This window comes from Dipteris shenzhenensis, chromosome 25 (assembly GCF_047967505.1).
Source record: "Dipteris shenzhenensis isolate YYH24624 ecotype China chromosome 25, Dip_SZ_1.0, whole genome shotgun sequence".
In the NCBI taxonomy this organism is placed as follows: domain Eukaryota; kingdom Viridiplantae; phylum Streptophyta; class Polypodiopsida; order Gleicheniales; family Dipteridaceae; genus Dipteris; species Dipteris shenzhenensis.
In genome coordinates, this window is record NC_141620.1 from 17,622,478 (window position 1) to 17,646,873 (window position 24,396).

The window sequence follows — 24,396 nt, forward strand, 5'->3', positions numbered from 1 at the left end:
CACTCATTGACACTCAGGTCTGGTATAATTATGCACGCAAACTTTATGACATCCCAAATCAGCCTGTCCCTAACCTCTCACGTATGCCATGCCCCACATCATGCACCCTCTTCACTAAGGGGGGGGAAAGGATGCCACAATGAAGCTTCATAATGGCCGAGCGAAGGATCATGAGGGACTATGCACCGAATTCATTGCGTAAAGGATTAACCTCCTAGCCCCGATCTTAGCAAAGCTCTTTAATGAAGCTGTTTGTTTGGGGCTTCCACACCCCTGGACCATTATTACTATCTCACCGATTCACAAGGCAGGGGATCCCATGAGCCCGGAGAATTATAGGACCATTATGATCGGATATGTCATGTCCAAGATCTATGCATCAATGCTTGATTCCGAGGTCAGCAAAGTTGTGGAGTGCCGGGGACTTAGAGTAGCAGGACAGGCTAGATTCTGGTGTGATCATGGAACCATGGACCACATTCTCACACTCAGGTCCATCATCGAGGAGGCGAGGGCACGGAAGCAGAGGGTTTACTGTTGCTTTGTGGATTTTTGAAAGGCATTTGACATGATTCCCTGAGAGCCCACCTCATACAGTGCCTATAGAATTTGGGTTATGACCAGGAGATCATCTGGGCTGTCATGGCACTTTATGAGAGGGTTTCAAGCAGAGTCTAGGTAGGATCTAGGTGGACATATAAGATCATGAGCACTATCAAAAAAGGATGTCCATTATCACCTACCTTGTTTGGCCTCGACATTGGCGAGCTTGATACAGTGATGCAGACAAAAGGGGGGGCTTGCGAGCATGTTGATCCATATATTTCTTTATGCAGATGATGTGGCTCTTTTGTCCTCTTCAGTGGCTCCAGAGACACCTTGATGCACTATAGTCTTTTTGTGAGTCTCATGACATGAAGGTCAATCTGGGTAAAACCAAGGTTATGATCTTCAATACATCTCGAGCCATCATGGGCCAGGAGCAATTCACATTTGATGGGTCACCTGTTGAGATAGTTTCATCTTACACGTATCTTGGGGTTGTCTTCTACGAACCCATCTTCACCATGAGACCCGTGATGCAGGCAAGCTTAGGCAAAGGATATGCTTCATTGGCCAAACTAGAGAGACAGTGCTTCCGCTCTCACTTTTAGGATCTATGAATGAAGGGACTGCTTTTTGACTCCTTGGTCTGCCCAACGAAGATGTATGGCAGCCCTTGTTGGGGGCCAAACTTGTTGGATACAGAGTGGGCTCGTGTGGAGTGGCTACAGGTTCTCATGTTATCATAAATGATTCGTGGTAAGCCATCCGTTCCTCACTAGATCATTCAAGCTAAGTTCCCATTACAGCTAGATGCTACATTTCAGGTCATCACGTATCTGTACCGACAGGGAGTATGGGGATTACACCTCTCGGCGCAACAGGCTACCATGGCTAGCACTGTCCTCTTCTATGGCACTTTTAGAAGGAGGGGACCAAAGATGCTGGTATGCATGCACAAAGAGATGGTTTGAGTGAATGGGGCTCCACATGGATAGACTCCCTCCCTTTTAGTATAGCATGGATGCTCTGTTTTCTCCCCTCCTATCACAGGAGGTCAACAAGGTTATCCGTGAGGATCTCTTACATCTACACACATTCCGGACCTAGTTGAGACTGAGTGACTGAAGCTTAGTTTCTATAGAGATCATTGCTTACATATCACAGAGGAGGGTTTCATTGACCCACCAAGATACACATAGATCTACTTACCCCACTCACTGAGGATCTGTTGTCTCGGGTCTCTTCACATAGACTTCATATCAAGAGTGGCAGAGCAAAGCGCCTACCCAGGGAGAGGCGCATATGCACATTATGTGACATGCAGGAGCTTGAGACAAAGGAGCACTTCACCTTCAGGTGTCTTGTTTACTATGAGATCTGAGGGCTAGATTCCTCCCCTACCAATACCAGAGGTGTTTGGCAGGGTTCATTTGTGAGGTACTCAGACACCACGAGAGGATACTTCGAGCACGGAGACAGGAGCAAACTTCTTCCTTGGATGATCCCTCTCAAAGCTCTATCATGGAGTTTTTTTAGCCAAATCACAAGGACCCCCACGAGACAAGGCCTCGACATGACCAGGACTTGAAGCTAGTGACCTGATAGCTTAGATAGATGGTTGACACGCAGGTTATACTTGGGGATATCCCCTCCCTATTTAGAGTCAATCAACAAGGGTTACTATAGCCCTTGTTAGGCATAGAGCTATGACCAGGAGACGTGCTAGCATGAGTGGCCGACATCACTCTATCACCGATTTCATGCATCCATTGGCTCATCCACCCTGATGTCCTATGATGATGATGATGATGAGATTGATACATAGTTGACCACTGACATGACTATGTTTTACTTAGTATTTAGTACTACCATTCTGCATTTTTTGCATTTTGCATTGGTGTGGATGCTCATTAAGTAGCTCCAGCACCACAGCTCGTTTGTACCTAGGATTTTCATAGTCTCATAGACCCATCGGTCTTTCGAAGGCTTTAATAATCTCTCTCTCTCTCTCTCTCTCTCTCTCTCTCTCTCTCTCTCTCTCTCTCTCTCTCTCTTTCTCTCTCTCACAAGTCATTGGAAGCTACACAAACCACTGGATGGCATCAAGATGGGTTGAAATGTATGGAATTATGGGGTATAATAGCTACCGAGGATGGATGTGAGATTGGGAAGTTACTGACACAGAAGATGCTACAAAAAATATGGAAGACACAAGGGCTAATTAATCCAATGGAAAACTATGGGATGCAAAAATACCTTGGGGAAGACATATCAAGGTTTAAAGGCATGTAAAATGAGAACCAACTCACGTGATTAGAGGTGGAGAAGGGAAGTTGGGAAGAAACCACCAAGAATCCAATATTCCATGCAAGGATAAGGAGATTGAGGTTCACTACCACGTCATCCAAGAGTTGATAGAGTATGGCTAATAGAGGAGAATGCTGTAGAAATATTCACAAGGCTCTATCAAAATCTATGTCAAGGGAATAGATGGAGAAACTCATGCTATGTTGGATGTAGGCCCATGTTAAAAGAGTGAGAAGTTGTGTTAGCGATTATTGCCTCACATGTGAGCCCCTATATGAGGAGGACAAGGTGGCAAGTGCTAATACAGTCTGGATCTAGGCTTCTGTTTTTTGCAATCCATTGTAGTGCTAGCTTCATTATAGCCCTTTTAGTTTCCCCCTACTAGTGTCTTCATTCTTTTAGAGAGCAATCACAAGAGCTCTCATCATTTCATATGTCAATGTCAAGGTTGGAAAGCTTTAGGTGTTTTCATTCCAAGCGAAGGTTATTTTGGAGGTTTCATCATAAAAAACTATCCATGCTCATGAATACCCAAGTAAAAAATGCTACTCAGATGTTGATTTTCATTTTTGTAAAGCTAGAATTATGATGGAGACATATATTTATGCTTGAGATGTATGTACTCAATCAATACCTCATAATGCTCAATCAATCCAAAATAAAATTGTGACAATATACTATCACAACGTTACTATAACACTCGTCTTTAACATAGCCATAGCGCATTGGCATAACACTTACTATCCTAGGTGCCATGCCGATGCTTATATGTCGATGCTTATATGCCAAGATAAAGACTTCAAATCCCTTAGCGATTATGTAAGAGCCTATAGCGCATTAGCATCGGCATAGCAATTACTATCGCATTGGCATAGCACTTACTATCCCAAGTGCTATGTCGATTCTTATATGCCAAGATAAAGACTGCAAATCCCTTAGCGATTATGTACGAGACTATGGGGATGCTATGGGTCCCTATGCAATTCCCCATCATCTTGCAAAGGGCCACGTAAGACACCTACATCCATATGATGCATATTAGAGGTTGAAAGTGCATGTTGGCCAATCACTTTTTATGCACATAGCTTAGATATTGAACGAGGTTGAGACAAAGTAGGCCTCCTGCTCGTGCAAGAGCACGCAAACTGTGATGTGATGGCAATAGCTCGCTAGTTGTGATCCCCCCTTGAGTGTGATTGTGTTGGGGAAGTGACGATCAGATTGTGAGTATCAGAAAGCATAAACCATTTGGAAAACCACTGTGTTGTATGAGATGTGGAGAGACCGACATGGGCAAAGATGGTCTATCGAAATCGAGGACATCATGAATACTGGCATGATTGAGGAAGTGTGACTACTACCACCAGCACAAACCCCCCTCCCCCCCCCGTTGCCCCCCCTCCCCACCCCATACACACACACACACACTTTTTTTGGATGAAACCTGTGATTCAATTAATTAATGCAATTTACAAATCCATACACACGCCCGTGCACGTGCATGTGCATAGCCGTCCACACGAGGGGCACAACTACGGTGACATGCAGCAAGGGGTTTCAAACACGGGCAGCCAATTGTGGTGGGTGAATGTGCGCGTGCACAAGGGGCACGGTAACAAGCAGCGGGGGGGCTCCCAAGGGGATCGAACATTGGCAGCCAATTGACGTGGGTAAGTGCTCCGAGCATCACATGGGGTTAGGTTAGCTCATCTTGGGGTTCCAACTTCCGGGGGGAGGGACACACTGACAGTTGAGAGGTAGTCCAACTGTCTTTGTTTTTGTTGCGTAGCGAGCTGTGAATGGAGCTTCCCCCCATCGCCACCGTCACTGGCTTCAAGCTTTTCATGCAGCAGTTTTCTGCTTTGCTTCGCAAGAACTTCCTGCTCTCCCTCCGTCGCAAGCTTCCCACAGCCCTTCAGCTTACCTCCTCCTTCTTTTTCGTCTTCTTGATTTTCTCCGTTGACCGATCCCTCACCGCTAGACTCAGGACCACTGCTGCTTTTAGAGACCTCCCCGATCCTCCTGCCACACAAGTCTCACCCATTCTCCCTTGTGAGACCGGCTTTTTTATCAAGAGCCCATGCTATGACTTCGTATGGAGTGGCAATTCTAGCTCCGCGCTCGCAACTGTCGTCGCCCAGATAATGAAGAATAATCCCGGCAGGCCTATCCCTCCTTCCAAGGTAGACTTCGATTATTTGTGGCACAATCAATTCACTCTAATGTAGCAGGCTCTATTGTCAGTAACTGGCATATCGAGAGGCAATTCATGCAGCATCCTGGGCTGCTTTACATAGCATTAAGAAAATTCTGGTAGGTGATCCTTATGCAGAAAGCACCTTGACAGCTTTCAGAGCTATGACTCGCAGGTGTTGGGGTTCAACACGATAGATGACGTGGAAGAATGGCTGCTAGAAAATCCCTTGAAATGCACTGGAGCTTTGCACATGGAAGAAAGAAGCTCGTCTATTATTGCATACGGAATCCAGACGAATTCCACCAGCAAATCTGAGCGCGGCTATTATGAGGATCCAGTTTTTAAGTTCCAACTTCCTCTACAGCTAGCTGCAGAGAGAGAGATAACACGGTTGATTGGGGGAGGTAAAGAAAGCGTTCTCTACTTATGTAAAGACAACACGCATCTTTAATTTTGCAACAAGGCGTACTGTTGTTTATCGTGTATTAACTGCTATATTAAGAGGGCTAAGTTGATATTTAATATGTTGCTTTGACACTCAACATGATGACTTGTAGTCTGAAAGTAGATCAATTTGAGTTCAAGTAGTTCCCTGTCACAATCCACGACTTTCATGCCTCTCATATTGAGACGGCACTCCTTATGCATGTATTACCACAATCAGTCCAAGGTGAAGGGCTAAGCTTTCTGGTACCTCGTCAGGGCAACACGTCACTGCGGAAATTCCCAGCTGTGATCTCATCTCTGGAGAGAGGATGCAGGAAGGGCTTCACCTCAATTCAGGTTTGGGCATTGAGGTTGAGGACAGTAGTTGTTGCCTTCATAACAGCCAAAGAGAGAATGGATTATGTACTCCTTGGATACCTTGGGGATAACAGTGTATAAGGTAGGGGGGTTAAATTGCTATACAGCTGTAGCATTGGCTTTTCTGGAGAATGATGGACACCGCTCCTTGAAACAGGGGACTTCCAAAATGGGACCGCTAATGGAAAGGATACAATACGCTCTATCAAAATTCATTACAAATGTGAGAGAGGCAGTCTGTCTAGTTGTACATCTATGACGCAGAGGTGGTAAAGCTCTTGATGCATTTCCTTTTTAGCACTTTATTGGCTCACCCAGTTTTCCTGCTTTATCAAGAGTTGCAATCTGCTGTTATCATGTGGCTTGCCAACTAATCCCCATCCTTACTCCGCAGCTAGAGCAGACTACCTTCAACAGAGCCTTCTTATCTGCCTTGGCTAGATTTGCTATGGGAGATCATGACCAGCCTCACACCTTGGCACCTTTGGTATGCTTGGTGCATGCAGTATTTGAGGGGCATGGATGTAGTTGCAGAGGTATAAGTGGACATTGGGCTGCTCATGCATAACATAGGAGCAAGTTGGAATTCTAGGGAAAACTCAACTATCTCATAACCTCCTAGAAGAGTCCAAATGAAAGAAGCATTCAAAGAGGACCTCTTTTCTCAAGTGACCTAACTGGCTAAAGATCAGGTACTGGGAGACTAGTGCCAGCATAACCTATGCCCACAACCCTGGAAGCGAGGAAGTCTGCAGCTCGCGAAGAACCCATGGGAGTATAGGAAACTCGGATTAAATATAAAGCAGCAGTCTCCCTATGAGATTCTTGTCCCCATTCTTGCTCCAGGGATAGTCAAGCCAATGATGCCACATTCCAGCCCACCACCCCGCAGATGTATGCGAGGCATAAACTGAAGTAAAATTGAAAATGTCCCCATTTATCGCACATTTGAAACGATGACATGAGTCATTATATTCCAATGGTTGCTGCAAATCATGATGAATTATCATCGCAACACGTGAAAAAGAAGAATGGCCAGCATAGAATGATGTCTTGCACAAAAAGTCTTCTTAACAAGGGACAAGTTGCATGAGAAGGCTTGCTCAAAATGACCAGTAAACCCTAAAATGTGTGTACAAGTCATTTTGTAGGGAGGCATAAATGTGAAAGCCTAGCCTTCAAAATGGATTCGCATGATGATATAGCACATTGAATTTCATCATTGAACTTGTCACTAGCCATTGTGTGATTAATTGCGAGACAAGTTTTATTTTAACTTCTCTAAATGCCATGAAAGGCAACACCCTAAGAATTTAATAAGTTCTAACTCTATCCTAAAATTTCATTAACTCTATCTTTGAAAGGATGCTATCGTGACAATAATATATATTTTCTGTTATGAATCATGATAAAAATTTTGTGATTGCAAACTTACAGATGTAGATGTACGCACAATTCTCTGTTCGTTTGAAATAAGACTTGTCTATCCAAAGTGTTTCCAGCCAGAGACAAAACAGTCAATGCTACACAAATTGAAAGAAAAGATAGTGTCCTTAAAATGGTGTCAGTTGTTTAAATGCTCAATTTGAGCTCTACAATGGTTACTTTGTTTGGATTGTTTAATGCACCATTTGCATGCTTTGTACATGTTGTAGATGCAAATATTGAATGGATAAGTGTGCTTAAAATGGTGTCGGTTGTTTAAATGCTCAATTTGAGCTCTACAATGGTTACTTTGTTCGGATTGTTTAATGCACCATTTGCATGCTTTGTACATGTTGTAGATGCAAATATTGAATGGACAATATCATTTAAAGAATTTGCTCATCCACCCGTAGAGGTCTTGTCAATGGTTGGGGCACTATCTCCTACATTTCTGCTTGCAGCTTCTATGTTTGGGTTTGTTATCCAAATGAGTAATCTTGTTGCAGAGAGGGAGTTAAAGCTAAGACAGGTATATTTAACCTTTATCCAATTTGAATTCTTGCATTAGCTGTATATAAGAGGGGTTTTCCCTGCATGCTCTTTTGGGATTTATTCAAAGCTAATGTCAGTGTCTTTGTATTTTCTTTCCTAAAAAAGCTGATAGTTATGGTAACCCAATATCATGCAGGCCATGTCTATAATGGGACTTTTAGATTCAGCATATTGGATTTCTTGGATTATATGGGAGATGTTCCTGGCGCTTGTATCTTCCCTTCTTTTAGTACTTTTTGGCAGAATGTTTGGATTCTATTTATTCAAACACAACAGCTTTGGCATATTACTATGTTTGTTTTTCCTATTCCAAGTCAATATGGTAAATTTTTTGCACCATCTATCAAGAAGCATAGAAGTAGATGAACTGCTAAAATTAAAAAATGATTTTGTTCTTTTTGTACGTTTTTCTATGTTGATATCAAAGTTAATATTGTTCCACTCCTGTAATCTATCTATTGATTAAGTGTATACCTCAAAATTTCAATAATAGTAATTTTCCTGAAAGCCATCCCCACTGAAACAAATGTACTTGCCAACTCACCAACCGAAGGATCAAGGAAATAGTTCATAAGCAGTGAATGGAAGGAAGGTGGTCAGTTTACTTGCTGGGATTTTCAGTAATCAAAGTGAGTACGCTACTTTAAGCAGCACAAAACTGGTGCACGATGTATACACAAATGTGAGTATGAATAGAATGCAAAATACCAGAAGTACAGTGCAAGGACAGTTTTCTACAAACACAAAGAGGCACAGCCTTGTGACAACTATCTTGCAATCAACTTAGTCCCACATAACTTAGCAAGTCCAATGTAGCTAAGAAAAGGTTATAGTCACATGGTACGACCTTTTGTCATAAATAAGAAGCTCTGTTTTGCTGATGGAAGTCACCATTCCAAATATTCTTTCTCATATTAAGGATATCTAAGAAGAAAGATTCACCAAGCTTGTCCTCCACAAACTTTAAGTTATCAGAGTCCACTTTCCTAATTGCATCTTGAGTTATTGCTAGAATTGTCCCCTCTTATGTCTACAATCTCACCATGGTCCAACTCATAGAGGGACACAAACAAATCTCTAGGAAACCTGAACCACTCATTGTTGTTATTCATTGTCCAAGTTCCATCCCGGCGCATGACATGGTGCAAAGAACGCATACGGCAGGAGGCAGCTTTTGAAAAAGGCCTTAGAAGAATAGCCCATATTTTGCATAGCTTTTTGCCTGCAACGAAGCTGCCATTTTCTCAGCTTGCATTGATCATTATCAGACAAGCAACGAAGGGCATCAATAAGAGCTATTTGATCATCCATAGACAATTGGCTTTGCTGCACTACATAGGTAAAGCATTGAACCAAAGATTTTGCATCTGTCACTTTGTGACGCAAGTCTCCAAGATAGCTTTTGCCATAGTCTTTAATCATGTCCTGCATTGCCATGGTGAAACGACTCCACACCCAGTCCATGCAAGACAAGTCAGCGTATAAGAGCCTCAACCATAACTTGAAAAGGCTGATGCTTGAGGTAGGAATTATTCACCAGTAAAAGCCTTTTGCCTTGTAAGTGCACATCATGCGGCGGCAAGCCAAAATGAAGAGTCATTGAGAGTGGACAATGATCAGATAAATGCAAAGAATAATCCAAATGCATATTGCAAGTAAAATCAGCAAACTGGACTGCACGAAGCATGTACCATCGATCTAAACGTGACCAATATTGAATAAAGGCATTGTGATGGAAAGTATATCCTATATCATTAGGCTTAAAATGCTGCCACAAATCACAAGGCTGTAAAGTATCAATCATGAGCGCCTAGGCATTCTTTTCCCTTGCCATCTATGGGAACGATGCGTACTACTGTCCTCATTGTCAGGAGAATTATTGAAATCTCCACATACAAATGCTTGATGTGTCCAGGGAATGCTGAGCCAAACGAGGCCACATTTCAGCCCAAGCTGCAGAAGTAGAGGATGCATAGACCAAAGCAAACTGATAGCTGTCCCCATTGATAATGCATCTGACTATAAGATAACAACCATGCGGGTCATTATAAAGAAATTGTGGCTGTAAATCATCATGAAGCAGCATTTCAACCCCTGAAAAAGAAGTTCAGCCTGCATATTAGATGTGAAAACCTGCAGACAAGTCTTCACAGCCCGCGAAGGAATGTTGATTGCGTTCTTGCAAACAAACCACATGTAGCCTATGAGCAATAATGTAATCCCAAAGTAGCCTCCATTTATTCAGTGGAGACCGATTACCTTGCTGGGTACCTTGTATAAAATCCTAGCTAAAGCTATCAACTTCGTCTGCAGCCCGTTCTACCAGATCTTATTCATGATACGCAGACATGTTTTGTGCATGGCACGAGCATCTTTGATAACATCTTCTCATTTTGGGAGGCTTCGGATTGGGGCCACGCATAATGGCCACAGGTTGGCCATTCTACTCTTGGACTTTGAGAAAGCTTATGACAGGGTAGACTGGGGCTTTCTGGAGGGCACACTTACTCGTTTTGGCTTCTCAAACACATGGATCAGAGGGGTGTCAACCCTCTACAGATCAGCCCACAACCAGGTTCTTACTGGTGGAGATAGGGGAGACAGGTTTGAGATAACCAGATCAGTCCGTCAGGAATGCCCCTTAGCCCCCTTTTTATTCCTTTTTGTGGCTAAGGCTATGGGCTATTACATTAGAGCTCAAGCTGGGATTGTAGGGCTTAGGCTTCCTCTGAGGCAAGAGGATGAGCTCTTAGACAGCGAGTTGGCAGATGATACGGCTGTTTTTTTGGATGCCACTTCACAGACACTGAATTCATTCAGGATGGCATTGGATTTGTTTTGCATTGCGGCAAGTGCACACGTAAATTGGAACAAATCCAATGGTTTTTGGATCAATGATGAGGACACTCCAGTCTGGGGGACTGACATAGGGTTCACTTGGATTCAGAGGGGAGTCTCTGTCAGGTATCTGGGATGCCAGGTTGGGGTGGGCATCTCTCTGGCACAGCAGTTCACTCCCGTGTTAGAGAGTATTAGGAGGAAACTCATCTTTTGGAGTTCCGCGAGACTTGACCTTGCATCCAGAGTTGTGGTTGTGAACCAGGTCTTATTGGCCACTGCCTGGTTTGTCTGCTCATGTTGGTGCAGATCTAGAGGTTGTATTGCTCAGCTCATGAGACCTATCAGGAACCTCCTATGGAGTGGTTTAGATGGCACCTTAGATGTTGTAGCTAGGGTGGCTTGGGAGACCCTCATTCTCCCCACAGGAGAAGGAGGTCTCAATATTATTGACCTGAACTTGCAATGCATTGCCTTACTCTACAAGTTTGTAGTATGTGGATTGATGCTTGGACAGGAGCCCTAGAAGGATTTTTTCTCGCGTAACATTCAGTCTTGTGCCCCTTCTCAGGGGGGAGATTGGTTGGACAATAGCAGATGGATCTTTACTCCAGACCATCTCAAATCCCCCCCTTTCCCTCTCATGGGGCTGCTATTCTGAAAGCTTGGGCCTGCTTCAAAAACACACTTCGCAGAGTTTTACCCAACTCTCGTAAAGAAATTCACAGGCAGCCAGTCATGTGGAATGACTCGATTTTGGATGATCATGACAGGCCACTTGGAGTGTCACATTATATGCAGTGGTCTAGATGGGAGAGGGGACCTGTCTCTACTATAGGAGCTTGACAGGCCTTTATGAGACTTCCAGAGGATCAAAGACTTTTAGCAGTTGGCCACCTCAGAGGGATACGGGAAGCCATTCTGCCAGAGTGGATTGACACATATGACATGCCGCTTATAGCGTCCACTTGGTGGGCAGCGTTTTCAAGAACGAGCATTCCATTACGGATGATTGCACTGCAGGATGCACATGAGGATACCCTTGTCTTTGATGTTCAGTCGAGAGGCATACTTATCAGATCTTCTGATGATATTCTTTTGGAAGTTGCATTTTAGCCTGTCAAGATTGCAGGATTCATGGAGTGGGGTAGGGACTCATCTTGACCCTGATCCTATTCTCCTTGCGCTGGGGTCTTGGAGACTCTCGTTGTATGGTGGTTCCCCTATTAGGTTCTTGCAGTGGGACCCAAGGGAGTGGGAATGGATTGATGAGGGGCATCGAGAGAAGATCTTCCCCTTCTTTCGCTACATAGTTAGAAATGCCCGGAGATTTCAGCTCAGCAGTAGAGGTTGGAGGCCCTCCAGAGCGCCACATTGGGATAGTTTTTCAAAATTTCCCAATTGTTCGGAAGAACTTTTAGCATAGGCTCTGAAAATCCCTCAAGAATAGAAAGATCACTCTTTTCTTTTGGCTTTCTATTCATGGAGGGATTGCAGTGAACCTGTGGAGATCCAGGTTTGGGGCTGACCCTACTTGTCCTTGTTGTCACATGGCAGTTGAGTCAGTACAGCATTGCCTTTGGAAGTGCAGACAGGCGAGGATGATCTGGAAAGGTGGTGTTGCTAGGATTTTCAGCATCTTTCATACAACACCTTTCTATATGACCTGGGGTTCACCGGCTTGGTTATCTCTTTCTGGCCCACAGGTGTTTTTCGAGGGACGTGATCCAAATGCAACTTTCTTGTACGGCGACACTCAGTGGAGTCTTGTTCCCTCTAGGATGTTCCCTTCACTCCTTTCAGAGCTGCTCATGCCTCAGTAGACACGTCTTGGGAGATTTTAGCTAGCATTGCAGCTTGGCATATTTGGAGAGCCAGGTGTACAGAGGTGATGGAGGGTATACACGTTCACCCTTCCTAGACTATGGCCAATATATGGACCGACATAGTACACACTCTGATGGCCATTTGGGTGAGCATGCAGGGATCCTCCAGAGCAGCCATTGCCAGGAGAGTTATTCTTCTCTGAGTCTCCTTCAGGGTTGAGATGGCATTTTCAGCCTCCGCTTGGTTCTTTATTAGCTCATTTTGAGCTATTTTTTCCTCATGCATTGCATGATGTACTCCCACTTTTGAGCTTGCTCTCGCGGTTTTCATTCATATTTAATGAAGTAATTTTATTGCAAAAAAAAAAAAGCAGCAGGTTACCCTTGTCTCCCTCCTGAGTTGCTTCTGATTTTTCCAGAGAATTTCTCAAGGTTTATCTGAATCTTTCAAAAAACCCAAATGGCAGCTTATACTTGGTTACTGATGAGAACATAAGTGTAGCTTTGCTTAATAAGTCATTGTTATTTTAATTTTCTTTTGATTTTGTCTAAAGTCACTTACAAACTCTCTTCTTTCCTTCGTTCTTTAGCTTGCTCTATAAAAAAAAATTAATTTGTAAGATTGGATATATTCTAGTCTTATGAAGGTATATTTCTCAAGGTATGTCAAAGAATTTTTCATGATATTTCCATTCTGTATTTCTCTTTTTTGTCCCCTTTGAGTGTCACCTCTTTTCTGAGCTATCTAGAGAGCTTTTAAGAGAGAAATAAGCAGTTGATTGGCAATATTATAACTACTTGCAGATCCACACTCCAGCCACAAACAATGATCCAGCGAATTGAGGTCCCGAGAAGTAGGTGCTGGCAAGATTTGGAGTGATTGTTGGTGTTGGGATGGAGCAGAACTGGTTCAGCTGATTGCACAGTTTCAAAGCAGATTTGCCCTTGTCTTTGTCTTTGTCGTGGCGCTGTTGATGTGGCACCATGTTGGTGTGGCACTTTTTGTTCATGACATGGCAATGTAGGGTTGTTGACATGGCAGAGTTGCTAACATGGCAACATGTGGTACTATGTGTTGGGATATATGTGATCAAGGGCTTGCTAGGAGCATGTGTGCATCCACTAGCAGTCATATGGTTGTGTGTGTGTGTGTGTAGAAGAGGCACACTTAGTGCCAGAGACCATGACACAAGTGATGATGTAATGAAAAGGCCCCACATGGGATGGTGCCTATGATTGTGGAGTTCCTATGATTTAGGAGCTACCTCCTTTGATGTAGGAGAGGTGCCATTGATTTAGGCCACCCTCTCTCCATTTCTATAAAAGAGGGACTTCCCTCTCACAATGAATAGAACACCCATTGCTATATCTCATGTGTTCTCACTCACCTCCATGATGAAGCTCTCGTCTCTCCCCAAGTTCCAACATTTGGCATCAGAGCCTCCTTGAGTCCCTAGCCCATTGTAGCTTCAATATGCCACCTCATCATCTTCTTCTCCACCCTCCATCTTCTTCTTCATTTCTGCCCTCTTTCTCTCCAAATTTTTCTTAGGTCCATTCTCCTCCATCAAGTGACCATTCCCAGAGCCCTCTGAGCTGAAGTTTCCTCTACTTAGGACGCACCTTTGACACCAAGCAATTAGGGAGAGATGCCCTCTACAGCCCATGCCGGCACGATCTCTACTCGACGAACTTTCAAGCAATTCCACCTACTGACACAATATTTCGCCAATTCCTCTTAGCCACGGGCGGGCGACACTATGAGCTTGCTGCTTATGAATTTTGAGCTCAAATGATTGTTGGAATAAGGAGAAACAAGCAAAAGACCAGTCGGAGAAGGCACTACTGTCGTGAGCAATGCTGCGCGTTTCTTTGACAATAGTCTCTGCTGGAAGTAGTCCTCAGTAAGAGCTTCCATTTTCCTTTGAAAGCCCTCTCAAAGCTTTTCTCTTCAACTTCAATTGCACCCTTCAATTTTAGACTGCTCAATTTGGGGGTAACAGTGATATCTACTTCTACTATGAACCATTGAACATGGTTAAGTGCTAGAAAGTTTCATTATTATGTGACAATCTTTGGGCTTTTGGATGCTTTCTCATTTGAAGTGATCTAAAGCATTTTCCAACTTCATCTTTGGAGCACTGTCCTGAATTTGACAGTTTTTTTTAAAAAGCTCATGATACATTTATGATATATTTGTGAAGTGAATATGCCTTCATCTTGTTGTTCTTCAAATGAAGCTCATGTGAAGAAATACAAGCCCTATAATGGTGAATATTTCATCAAGGTGAACACTAAGAAAAAGATATGTGTCTTCTGTGGAGTATCTAATCATACTATGGAGTATTGCCACTTAAAAAGGTTTTCTCTACAGTTGCTCTCCAAGAGACAAGCCCAAGAAGAGGAGAGGAATGACTCCTACTACATCTCCAAAGAGAATGAAGCATATCATGTGAAGAAGAGCTACATCAACAACAAAGAAAATCTTGATGAAGGACAGACTCCATCAACAAATGAAGAATCAAACTTTGTGGTAGAAGACGAGGACTATGCCATTTGAGCACTTTGTCTTTTGAAATTTATTTATCATCACTTGGTCATGTAGTCAATTTTGAGGTTCTCTACCTAGATTAGTACTCCAAAAAAAAGAATGTTATGGTTTTGCTTTAGTCCATATAGTCTTCGTAAATCACCTTTGGTCACCATATGATGTAGGCCATGTGATGTGTGTTTGCTCCCATGGTACCTCATGCAGACATGAGAAACTAGGTCCACACAAAGGTCTATGATTAATCCTTGTACATGCAAGAGAGAGAACCATTTGGGGGGGTCTATCCCATTTTTGCAAACCTTGACCCTTGGGCACCTTTGATAGCATGAGATCCTAGACATAGATTTATCCTTGACCACCATGAGATGGCCATGTGTGACCACCATGAGATGGCATGAGAAACTATGAGACTAGATGTATCCTTGACATTGCAAGAGGCAAACCCTTGAGGGGGGTTATGTTGGGATATATGTGATCAAGGGCTTGCTAGGAGCATCTGTGCATCCACTAGCAGTCATATGGTTGTGTGTATGTGTGTAGAAGAGGCACACTTAGTGCCATAGACCATGACATAGGTGATGATGTAATGCAAAGGCCCCCACATGGGGTGGTGCCTATGATTGTGGACTTCCTATGATTTAGGAGCTACCTCCTTTGATGTAGGAGAAGAGCCATTGATTTAGGCCACCCTCTCTCCTTTTCTATAAAAGAGGGACTTCCCTCTCACAGTGAATGGAACACCCATTGCTATATCTCATGTGTTCTCACTCACCTCCATGATGAAGCTCTCCTCTCTTCCCAAGTTCCAACACTATGAGTGTTGATGATATGGCAAATAAGGCATATGTTCTTGTCTGTTGGGGAGAAAGATATATTAACCTCCACAGGAGGCCTCGCGGGCCTATGGAACAAAGTGCAAAGTACACCAAAAGGGAAAAACTTATACAAGCCACAAAGGGCTGGAGCAAAGGGCATGCTAATGCCTTTGCTGAGTACTATGCTGAAATAAAGAGAGCTTAGTAGCTCAAGCAAAATCAAGTACAAAACATATCATATCATATCATGTGCTATCTACTATCTGGAGCAAGCTGAGAGTTGGAGCTAGAACTCAGAATCCGAAATCCGACACTATGGTGGCTCGTCTATGAGTGGTGAAAATGTCTTGGATCTACATCTGTCTAGCTATCTCATGCTATGGTGGCAGAGGGGGGCGTGGTCTCCTCGATCTCTGAACCCGTTGAGCTATGTTTAGAGTCAGCTCTCATCTCGAATGTGGTCCCCTCTAAGGAAAGCTGTGATAGGATGCACCTCAATCGAGTGTGCTCTGGTCACTCTCCATGTCGCGGATGGCTTCTGCAATCCTCTCTCAATAAATCCAGACTACCCGCATATCAGAAAGCTGCTCCTCCTTCACTCCACTGTGTCTTGGAGCTGACTCAAATCCATAGAAATCTGTGACATGCTGCTGTGTTTGTCAGCCTTTGTATCCTATGGTATGGTTGCCTCCTGCTGCTCTATGATCTATCGTAGTAGGGTCTCCCTGTGTCAGCGCATCTCAAGCAGATAGAGCCCAATGCAGACGTGGTCATGGAAGTGGATCATAGTGGGCCGAAGCCACTCCCATCCTGATAGAGACAATGGTATCCCCCCTGGATCTTGCAGTAGGCTGGGTAGGCATAGAGAAAGTGTTCCTCTATCTCAACCACTCCCAGTGTGCATAGCATGCAGATCTGTTGCTCTTTGGGTATACGTGCTCTTCTCCCTGTATCAATCCTCAGCTAATGGAATGAAACTCGCATCTGCCCAATGGTGATCCTCAATGCATGTGAGACTCTTCTATCCTCGAGATACAGGGGTCTGATGATGTGAATCCCTCCTCTAAGACGTTCAGGAAATGGTCACTGTAGAATTGGGTTGTGATGGGGAGCTCCTGATCTCCCCCCCCAAGCCTGAGACATGTGGAGCGGCGGGAGAAGATCTAACCATATGATACGGTTAATCTCATCTCATCACTGTCTGAAAGATGGCATCAATCTGTAGTGGTGTCATGGTGAACTCTACCTGTACTATCTCATACGGAAGGGGCTTGCTCCAAATCATCCTAGATCCCATGGTCACCTGTAGTAGCCGCTCAATTCTTCTCCACACCGTTATCGGTAGATCACATTCCCAAAAGGGTGTTGCATTCATGGCAGTCGGTCGCACTAGCATATCGAAGAGCTAGCACTTCGTCGGTGGATCCAGAAAGTGTACCTAGAAGCATTGTCTCTCCAATCGGGCCAAAGCACCCCGTCCCCGTGTGAGTCGTGTCGGGGCTGCATGTGTCATAGTGAAAAGGGGTCTAGTGAAGACTACTCCCAAATATGTGTAGGACTGCAATATCTCCACTGACTCGTCTCGATAAGTGAAGATGAGTCGACGAATCACTGCATGTGAGGTTTTGAAGACCATAACCTTGGTCTTCCCAAGGTTGGCTGTCAGGTCTCTCTTTCTACAGAACACCTCTAGGGGCTCCAAATGTCTGTGCAGCCCCTCCGCTAAGGATGAGATAAGGATTATGTCATCAGCGCATAACAATATATGTATCATAAGATCGGTCAGTAGTGATCCTTTGCCTCCTAGGCGGTCTATGAAGGAGGCAATCTCATCAATGTACAGCCCAAATAGAGTTGGTGAGAGGGGGCAGCCAGCCTCCTTCAATCCGATTGTACTCTCGACCCAATCCGATAAGGCACCCGGGGCACAAACTCGCCTTTGATTGACTCATATAGGCTCATCACCCCCCATACCAGTGTCTCTGGAATCTACAGCTCCTGTAATCTCCTGATCATGTGGGATCGTGGAACAGTGTCAAAATCCTCCCAAAAGTCTACAAAGCATGTGTAGACTTTCTGGTGTCAAGACCTTGCCTCCTCAATGATAGCCCTCAGAGTGAAGATATGATCTACGGTAGAGTGCTGTCAATCCTGCTTGTCCTATTGCTCGTTGCCCCCGATCATCTATATGACTGCTAAGTTCCCTCTCTAAAACTGATCCATAAATCTTGGCCAGAGTGTGGCCAATCATAAGGGTACGATAGTTCCCAGTCTCCATGAGGTTCCCGGCTTTGTGTATCGGCACAATAGTGGTGGTGCTCGAAGCAAGTGGAAAGTCGTGACACACAGCCCGGTTGAGCCTCTGTGCTAGGATCAGAGCTAGGACCTCCTGTCCATGTGCAAAGTGATGTGCCCTCATGGTCTTGCACTCTCCAATTGTGTAATCGACAAAGTGCAGCCCGTGCATTCTGTGTGGTGAATAAATGATAAGTAGTGGGCCTAGGCATGGAGGACATATCCGGCAGTGTCTGCATCTGGGCATCATAGAGGGAACGTGCATACATGTGCCACACACCTGGGTCAGTGATGGGGATAGGTGGCTTCCCCTCTGATAGAAATCCCAGGGTCTCCTCTTTGGAAAGATCTGACAATCTCATCCATCCTATGTGTGAGGAAGGCTTGTCTCTTACGACGCGTCACTCATCGATAGATCCTCTGCGACTTACATGACGTCAGATGACCCAAAGCCTGCTCATGTGTGAAGTGGGCTCTTGCCTCTCTGCACTTGTCGTCGAACCAAGGGTTCTAAGGCATCTTCCCATCTCGGGTCTGCACAGATCAGGTCGTGGGAAAAGATCTGATAGTAGCATCCTGTACTACTGAGACAAGGGTATCGGAGGCACTGGTGAGATCTATATCATCTCCAAGTAGGGCCGGGAGCTCCCTGGCTAGGTGACTCACTTACATTGGGTCCAAGGGCACGGTCAAAGTGGATCGGAATGCGTGCAGGCATTGGGGGAGCCCTTCCTGTGGTAGCTAGCATGGTAGTAGAGATTTGGAAGGCCAAGTATGAGTGGTCAGCTATACAAGTGGGTGGGGGGTATGGCGAAGTCATGTATCCGTGAGACAAAGTCTAGTGGGCCTAGTAGATATTCCACTGTACTAGACCCACTTAGGGACGGGAAGAAGGTGGAAAGGAGGCAAGGGAGCTAGAAGGATGGAAACATAACTTGAAATAGAAATGAAAGGAAATGGAAATGGAAAGAAAGGCAAGAACCAAAGGAAATCAATTACATGACCAAAATTTGCACTTGAGTTGATTGATGTGACAAGTGAAAGTACAATACAGAGTGGACACACACACTCAAGTACCATATGTATATGGGATAACTCCCAAGATGCCACATGGCACTCTCTCACACAAAGACTCATGAACTACTTCCTAGTACACACTAGAACACACTCTTTGATTATGATTTCTCCAACATCCCCCCTCAAAGCAAAGAGTGTGAGACCCAACACGTAAGGAGTAGACCGATCCCCCCTCCACCGCAATACTACAAAGAGGAAGTCCAATTATCCAACACATCCCGTGTGATAGTGACTTCTCAGACAGCTTGCAGCCGACAGTGAGAACCATTCCTTGTCACCCCCCCCCCCCCTTACTCTAGACTGGGTAGGAGTCTCATATAGCCATAAGAGTAAACTCAATACAATCATTTCTGGGGGACTACCTAGGGCAAACTACTCTTATTGACTCCAAAGCCACAAAAGCATACATCATTTTAGAGGGACTACTCAAGGCAGAGGACCTTTATTGACTCACATAAGAGAAATCAGAATACATATGGGTCGTCATCCTCAAGGAAGGCGACATGGGCAGATAGTGCTTGGTCGATGACTAGAACCTCCTCTGGGGTCTCCTCTCCTTCAACCAAGTTGGCATGATGCTGGTCTTGTTCTTTTGCTTTCTTTGTGTAGCAATGTGCCCTTGCGCTTACAATATCTGCCCATGATGTTCTTATGGGCTTTCCATTTGCTGGTGGAGGCAAGAGCCTCTTCAATGCCTAATGTAAAGAGCGGAGATTCTTTGTTCCGGCGATCTTTTTTGAGAAGAAGAGTCACCATATCATCAAAGGTTGTTGAGGCAAGCCTAAGTACTTTAAGAGTATTCTCAAAACAAAAGACTCCTTTTGAGCTGTTTATTTTCTTCTCAATGCATGGCATGTTGTACTCCCTCATTAGAGCTTGCTCTTGCGGTTTTCAATCATACTTAATGAAGTGATCTTTTTTGGGGGAAAAAAAAAACGAGAGACTCCTTCCATACTCTTCATGAGGACAACCATTTTATCCTCGTCATCAGGTGAACACTTCAGGCTGGAAAGTTGTTGAACAAGAGATTGCATTTTTGCCAAGTGTGCACTTAATGCATTATTTTGCTCCATTTTTAACTTATTAAATTGCAGCTTCAAGAAAACCTTGGAGTTTGTGATTTTATTACCAAAAATATTATCGAGACGTGCCCAAATCTTCTTGGCCGTCAATTTGAAGTTGTTATGATGAATCAAAGTGTCGTCGAGGCAAAATCCAATAAGAGCAATGGCTCTTGAGTTTTGTTGCTTCCATATCTTAAGTTGTTGAAGATCCGTTGTTGTGGTTAGTCGCGATCATCTTAGTCGCATCCCATACATCTTCTTTCATGAGGAGCAGCTGCATCTTAGTTTGCCAAGTGGGAAACCCCTTGCCCTTGAACTCTCCACAATGAGGGATGTGGAAATAGAATTCATGGTGTGGCAGCTCCAAAGAGAAGGCAGCGCCAAGAGGAGGCAGCGGGCTGATGCGAGCAGAAGAGGAGGCAATGGGCAGGGAAAAGATGCAGCGCCAAGAGGGGCAACACGGGCAAAAGGCAGGGAGAAGATGCAGCATGGGCAGCGGGCAGGAAGAGGAGGCAGTGCGGGTAGAAAAGGAGAGGCGCAGGGGCAGCGTGGGCTGTTGTATGGGCTGGAGGCAGTGCGGGCAGGAAAGAAGAGGCGCAGGGGCAGCACGGGCTGTTGCATGGGCAGGTGCGCAGGATCAGCACGGGCTGTTGCACGGGCAGCTAGCAGCAAGCAAGTTGATGATGATCAGCTCCTCCAAGTCGGCTACTAGCAAGTCGATGATGGGCAGCTCCTCCAAATCGGCATCTCGATCAGGATAGAGCTTGAGGGAAGGGCTGCCCTTTGGGAGAAGGTAGCTTCCATTTCTAGGCTACCTCACTCCTAAGGTTTGCCCAAGAAAGGGAAAGCTAGAAAGGGACATGGCTCTGATACCACATGAAGGAATGGGAAGAAGGTGGAAAGGAGGCAAGGGAGCTAGAAGGACGGAAACATAACTTGAAATAGAAATGAAAGGAAATGGAAATGGAAAGAAAGGCAAGAACCAAAGGAAATCAATTACATGACCAAAAGCTGCAATTGAGTTGATTGATATGACAAGTGAAATTACAACACTCATATAGAGTGGACACACACACTCAAGTACCATATGTATATGGGATAACTCCCAAGATGCCACATGGCACTCTCTCACACAAAGACTTATGAACTAGTTCCTAGCACACTCTCTCACACAAAGACTTATGAACTAGTTCCTAGTACACACTAGAACACACTCTTTGACTATGATTTCTCCAACACCCCCATCATGTGGGAAGCAAGTGAGTCTCCCAAAAAATGGCCATCTATGAAGGCCATTAAAAACGATCAGGTCATGGATTGCCCCCAGCTCAAGCAGATGTCGTCCATACCTTGTCACTTGTGGGGCATCTGCAGAGTGCCTCAATATCCCGAGCTTAGCTGCATCTAGTTCCGAGACTATGTGCGGATCTCTGTCATCATCTGAGAAGTCAAGTAGGCCCACCTGTCCATTTTCTGTCCATGCATTGAAATCCCCCAGTAGGAGGGTGTCTCCCTGTCAGGAAAACTCCGTGATGTCATCATGGATCATCTCATATGGGTTGTGTCTATCTGTAGTGACCTCTTGTGCATAGGATGACATGTCTGGAGGAAAGTAGCACACTGCAAATGAAGATAGGCCAAGCATTTGGAAGTTGAACTCATATCCATATGTGTCGTGCATGCTCCTCTCTCCGAACCACAGAGATGAGTGGTCTCAATTGTGATCTGAAAAGGATAGCCACGCCCCCGGAGCCTCGTACTCCGCTCTCTCTCCTCAACTCCCTTCTGTGAGCTGACTCCCATGTGTATCTAGTCACTGTGAGAGTAGCCCTTGCTCTGGACTCTCATGCATTTCGGTGTACAAAATCATATCTCTATCATTATATGTCTCCAAGAAACCTCCTGGGTCAGACCATAATGTGCCATTACAATTCCGTACTGCTATTTTCAGTCCGGTATGTGCACATATCCCATGAGCTTGACACCGTCGCAATTCTCCCTCTTCCGTCTCTTCCTTCTCTTCCTTATCCTCCTTATCTCCTATTTTTCTGACGATCACCCTACCATCCCTATATACAGCCCATTTCCCTGCTTCCCTCGTTGGCACTACTCTTACCATACCTTCCCTACGGTGTTCCTATTGTAGAAGTATGAGGTCGTCATCTAGGTAGATCCTGGTTCCCTTCAAGATCACCCTCGTTCTCATGAGGGTCTTCCTGTCCATGGCTGTTTGGAATTTCAGCACTAGTGGCTTTGTGGGTGCCTCACGTTTACCCACCCTCCAGGCTGTCTCATAAGTGAGATTGACTCCCATTTTGGTGAACAATATTTTGGCATCTCCCATCAGAGTGTCTCCCATTGGTAGCCCCCTCACTAAGACATTTAATGCTTTGTTGGTCCTTCTCTTTTCCTCCTCAAGTGCTTCAGAGATAAATACTTTTTTTGGGGCTGTTGTGCCCTTTTTGACCACATCTTTCCATTCCAACATCCTAGCTTCCCCCTTGCTGCTTTGTTGTTTAAGCTCAGCATGTGTGCCTTGCATTGTTTCCTGCATGGCGACAATCTCCTTCTTGAGAGGACAGTGTCAACGATGGAGAAGGAAATAACAACAAAAGCATCAGTGGTGATGGAAGATGCATTAACTCCTTTTGCTTCTGGTTTGGTAATACGTTGACAGATTGCCACGCCTCTTGCCCACCATTCACCAGCATAGACTATCTTGACGCCTTCTTCCCAACCAAAGTCCACTTGGTATAGCGTCACTTCTTGCTTGCATGTAGCTTCTAGATATGTTCGTTGCCTTCAGCAACGATTGGAATGTATCAACATTTAGTAGACTTTCAACATGATAACGGTGGCCAGGTCTCTATTCTACTCATCGCCTCTAGCCAGTAGGTGCCATCACTAGTACTATTGCACAAGGCTTGAGCAAAAAAGTAGTACCATCGACGAACATCAGCGATGAACCACCCACCAATGATGAACACGAGAGAGAGAGAGAGAGAGAGAGAGAGAGAGAGAGAGAGAGAGATAGAGAGAAAGAGAGAGAGAGAGAGAGCTGTACTAACATCTTTGAAAGGCCTCACGGGCCTATGAGACAAAGTTCAATCAATGAAATTAACTCATGTGGGCTGGCGCAAAGGGCTTGCTAAGGCCGTTGTTGAATGCTAAGCTAATAATATCAAAATCTAAAAAACTCAAACATGCAAAGTTAGTGCACCAAATACATACCTCCGATTGTCTGATCTGCTGCAACAAGGTCTCTCTACATCGTCGCATCTCTATAAAAAATAGGACAACGCAAACCTAGTCATGGAATTGGATCAGCTAGGAGAGTGGCCCAAAAAACCATGTCTCTCCAGAAAGAAACAATGGTACAGTCCTCGGATCTCATAGTAGGCGGAGCAAGTACATAGAAGTGCTTCTCTGTCTCTACCTTTGCCAGTATGCATAACTTGCAAATTTGATGCTCTCTAAGTGCGCTTGCGGCTCTTCCTGCCTCAATCCTCAATTGGTGGGATGAGACCCACATCTGCCCGATGGCAATCCTTAGTACATGAGGGATCTGTCTATCCTCTAGATACTGGGGCCTGGTAATCACTCCATCCTCTTAGGAAGTGATCATGGTAGAACTAGATCTTGGTGGAAACTCATGGTTCTCACTCGAAGTCCGTGATGTATAGCGTTGGAGTAGATCTAAATGTATGATACGATTAATCTCATCTCATGAGATCTGGAGGGATGGGGCATCAAAGCTATACAAAAAGGGCAAAGGCAATCCATTTGAATACCAACCATCTAGATATGCATGCGTACCAAGCAATGCTGACCCCACTCTCGGCTAGATATCTAGATGACTGTAATGCCAACCTCTCCATCTAGGCAAGGCCCATAGCTTGTGAAGATATGTCGCCATCTAAAAGACGGCATCAATATGAAGTGGTGTCAGAGTGACTCTGCGTGTATGATCTGATGAGGGATCGAGGACTTACTTTGAATCATCACACAAATGGGTTATCATGATATGGTTGCTATGCTTATATTGATCATGGCAGACGGTATGCAGAAACTCCGGACTCCACTGTACTGTACTCCAAGG

General features: G+C 44.7%; 1 protein-coding gene across 1 annotated transcript in view; it reads left to right on the top strand.

Annotated features, from left to right (window-relative positions):
- LOC147885535 (ABC transporter A family member 9-like) overlaps positions 1 to 24,396 on the top strand; it is a 117,330-nt gene that overhangs the window by 621 nt on the left and 92,313 nt on the right. The window contains exons 2-5 of the mRNA XM_087396394.1: positions 4,692 to 5,036; positions 5,223 to 5,454; positions 7,639 to 7,808; positions 7,968 to 8,153. Coding sequence (XP_087252520.1) covers positions 4,692 to 5,036; positions 5,223 to 5,454; positions 7,639 to 7,808; positions 7,968 to 8,153 — 933 coding nt within the window. The remainder of the gene's footprint in view (positions 1 to 4,691; positions 5,037 to 5,222; positions 5,455 to 7,638; positions 7,809 to 7,967; positions 8,154 to 24,396) is intronic.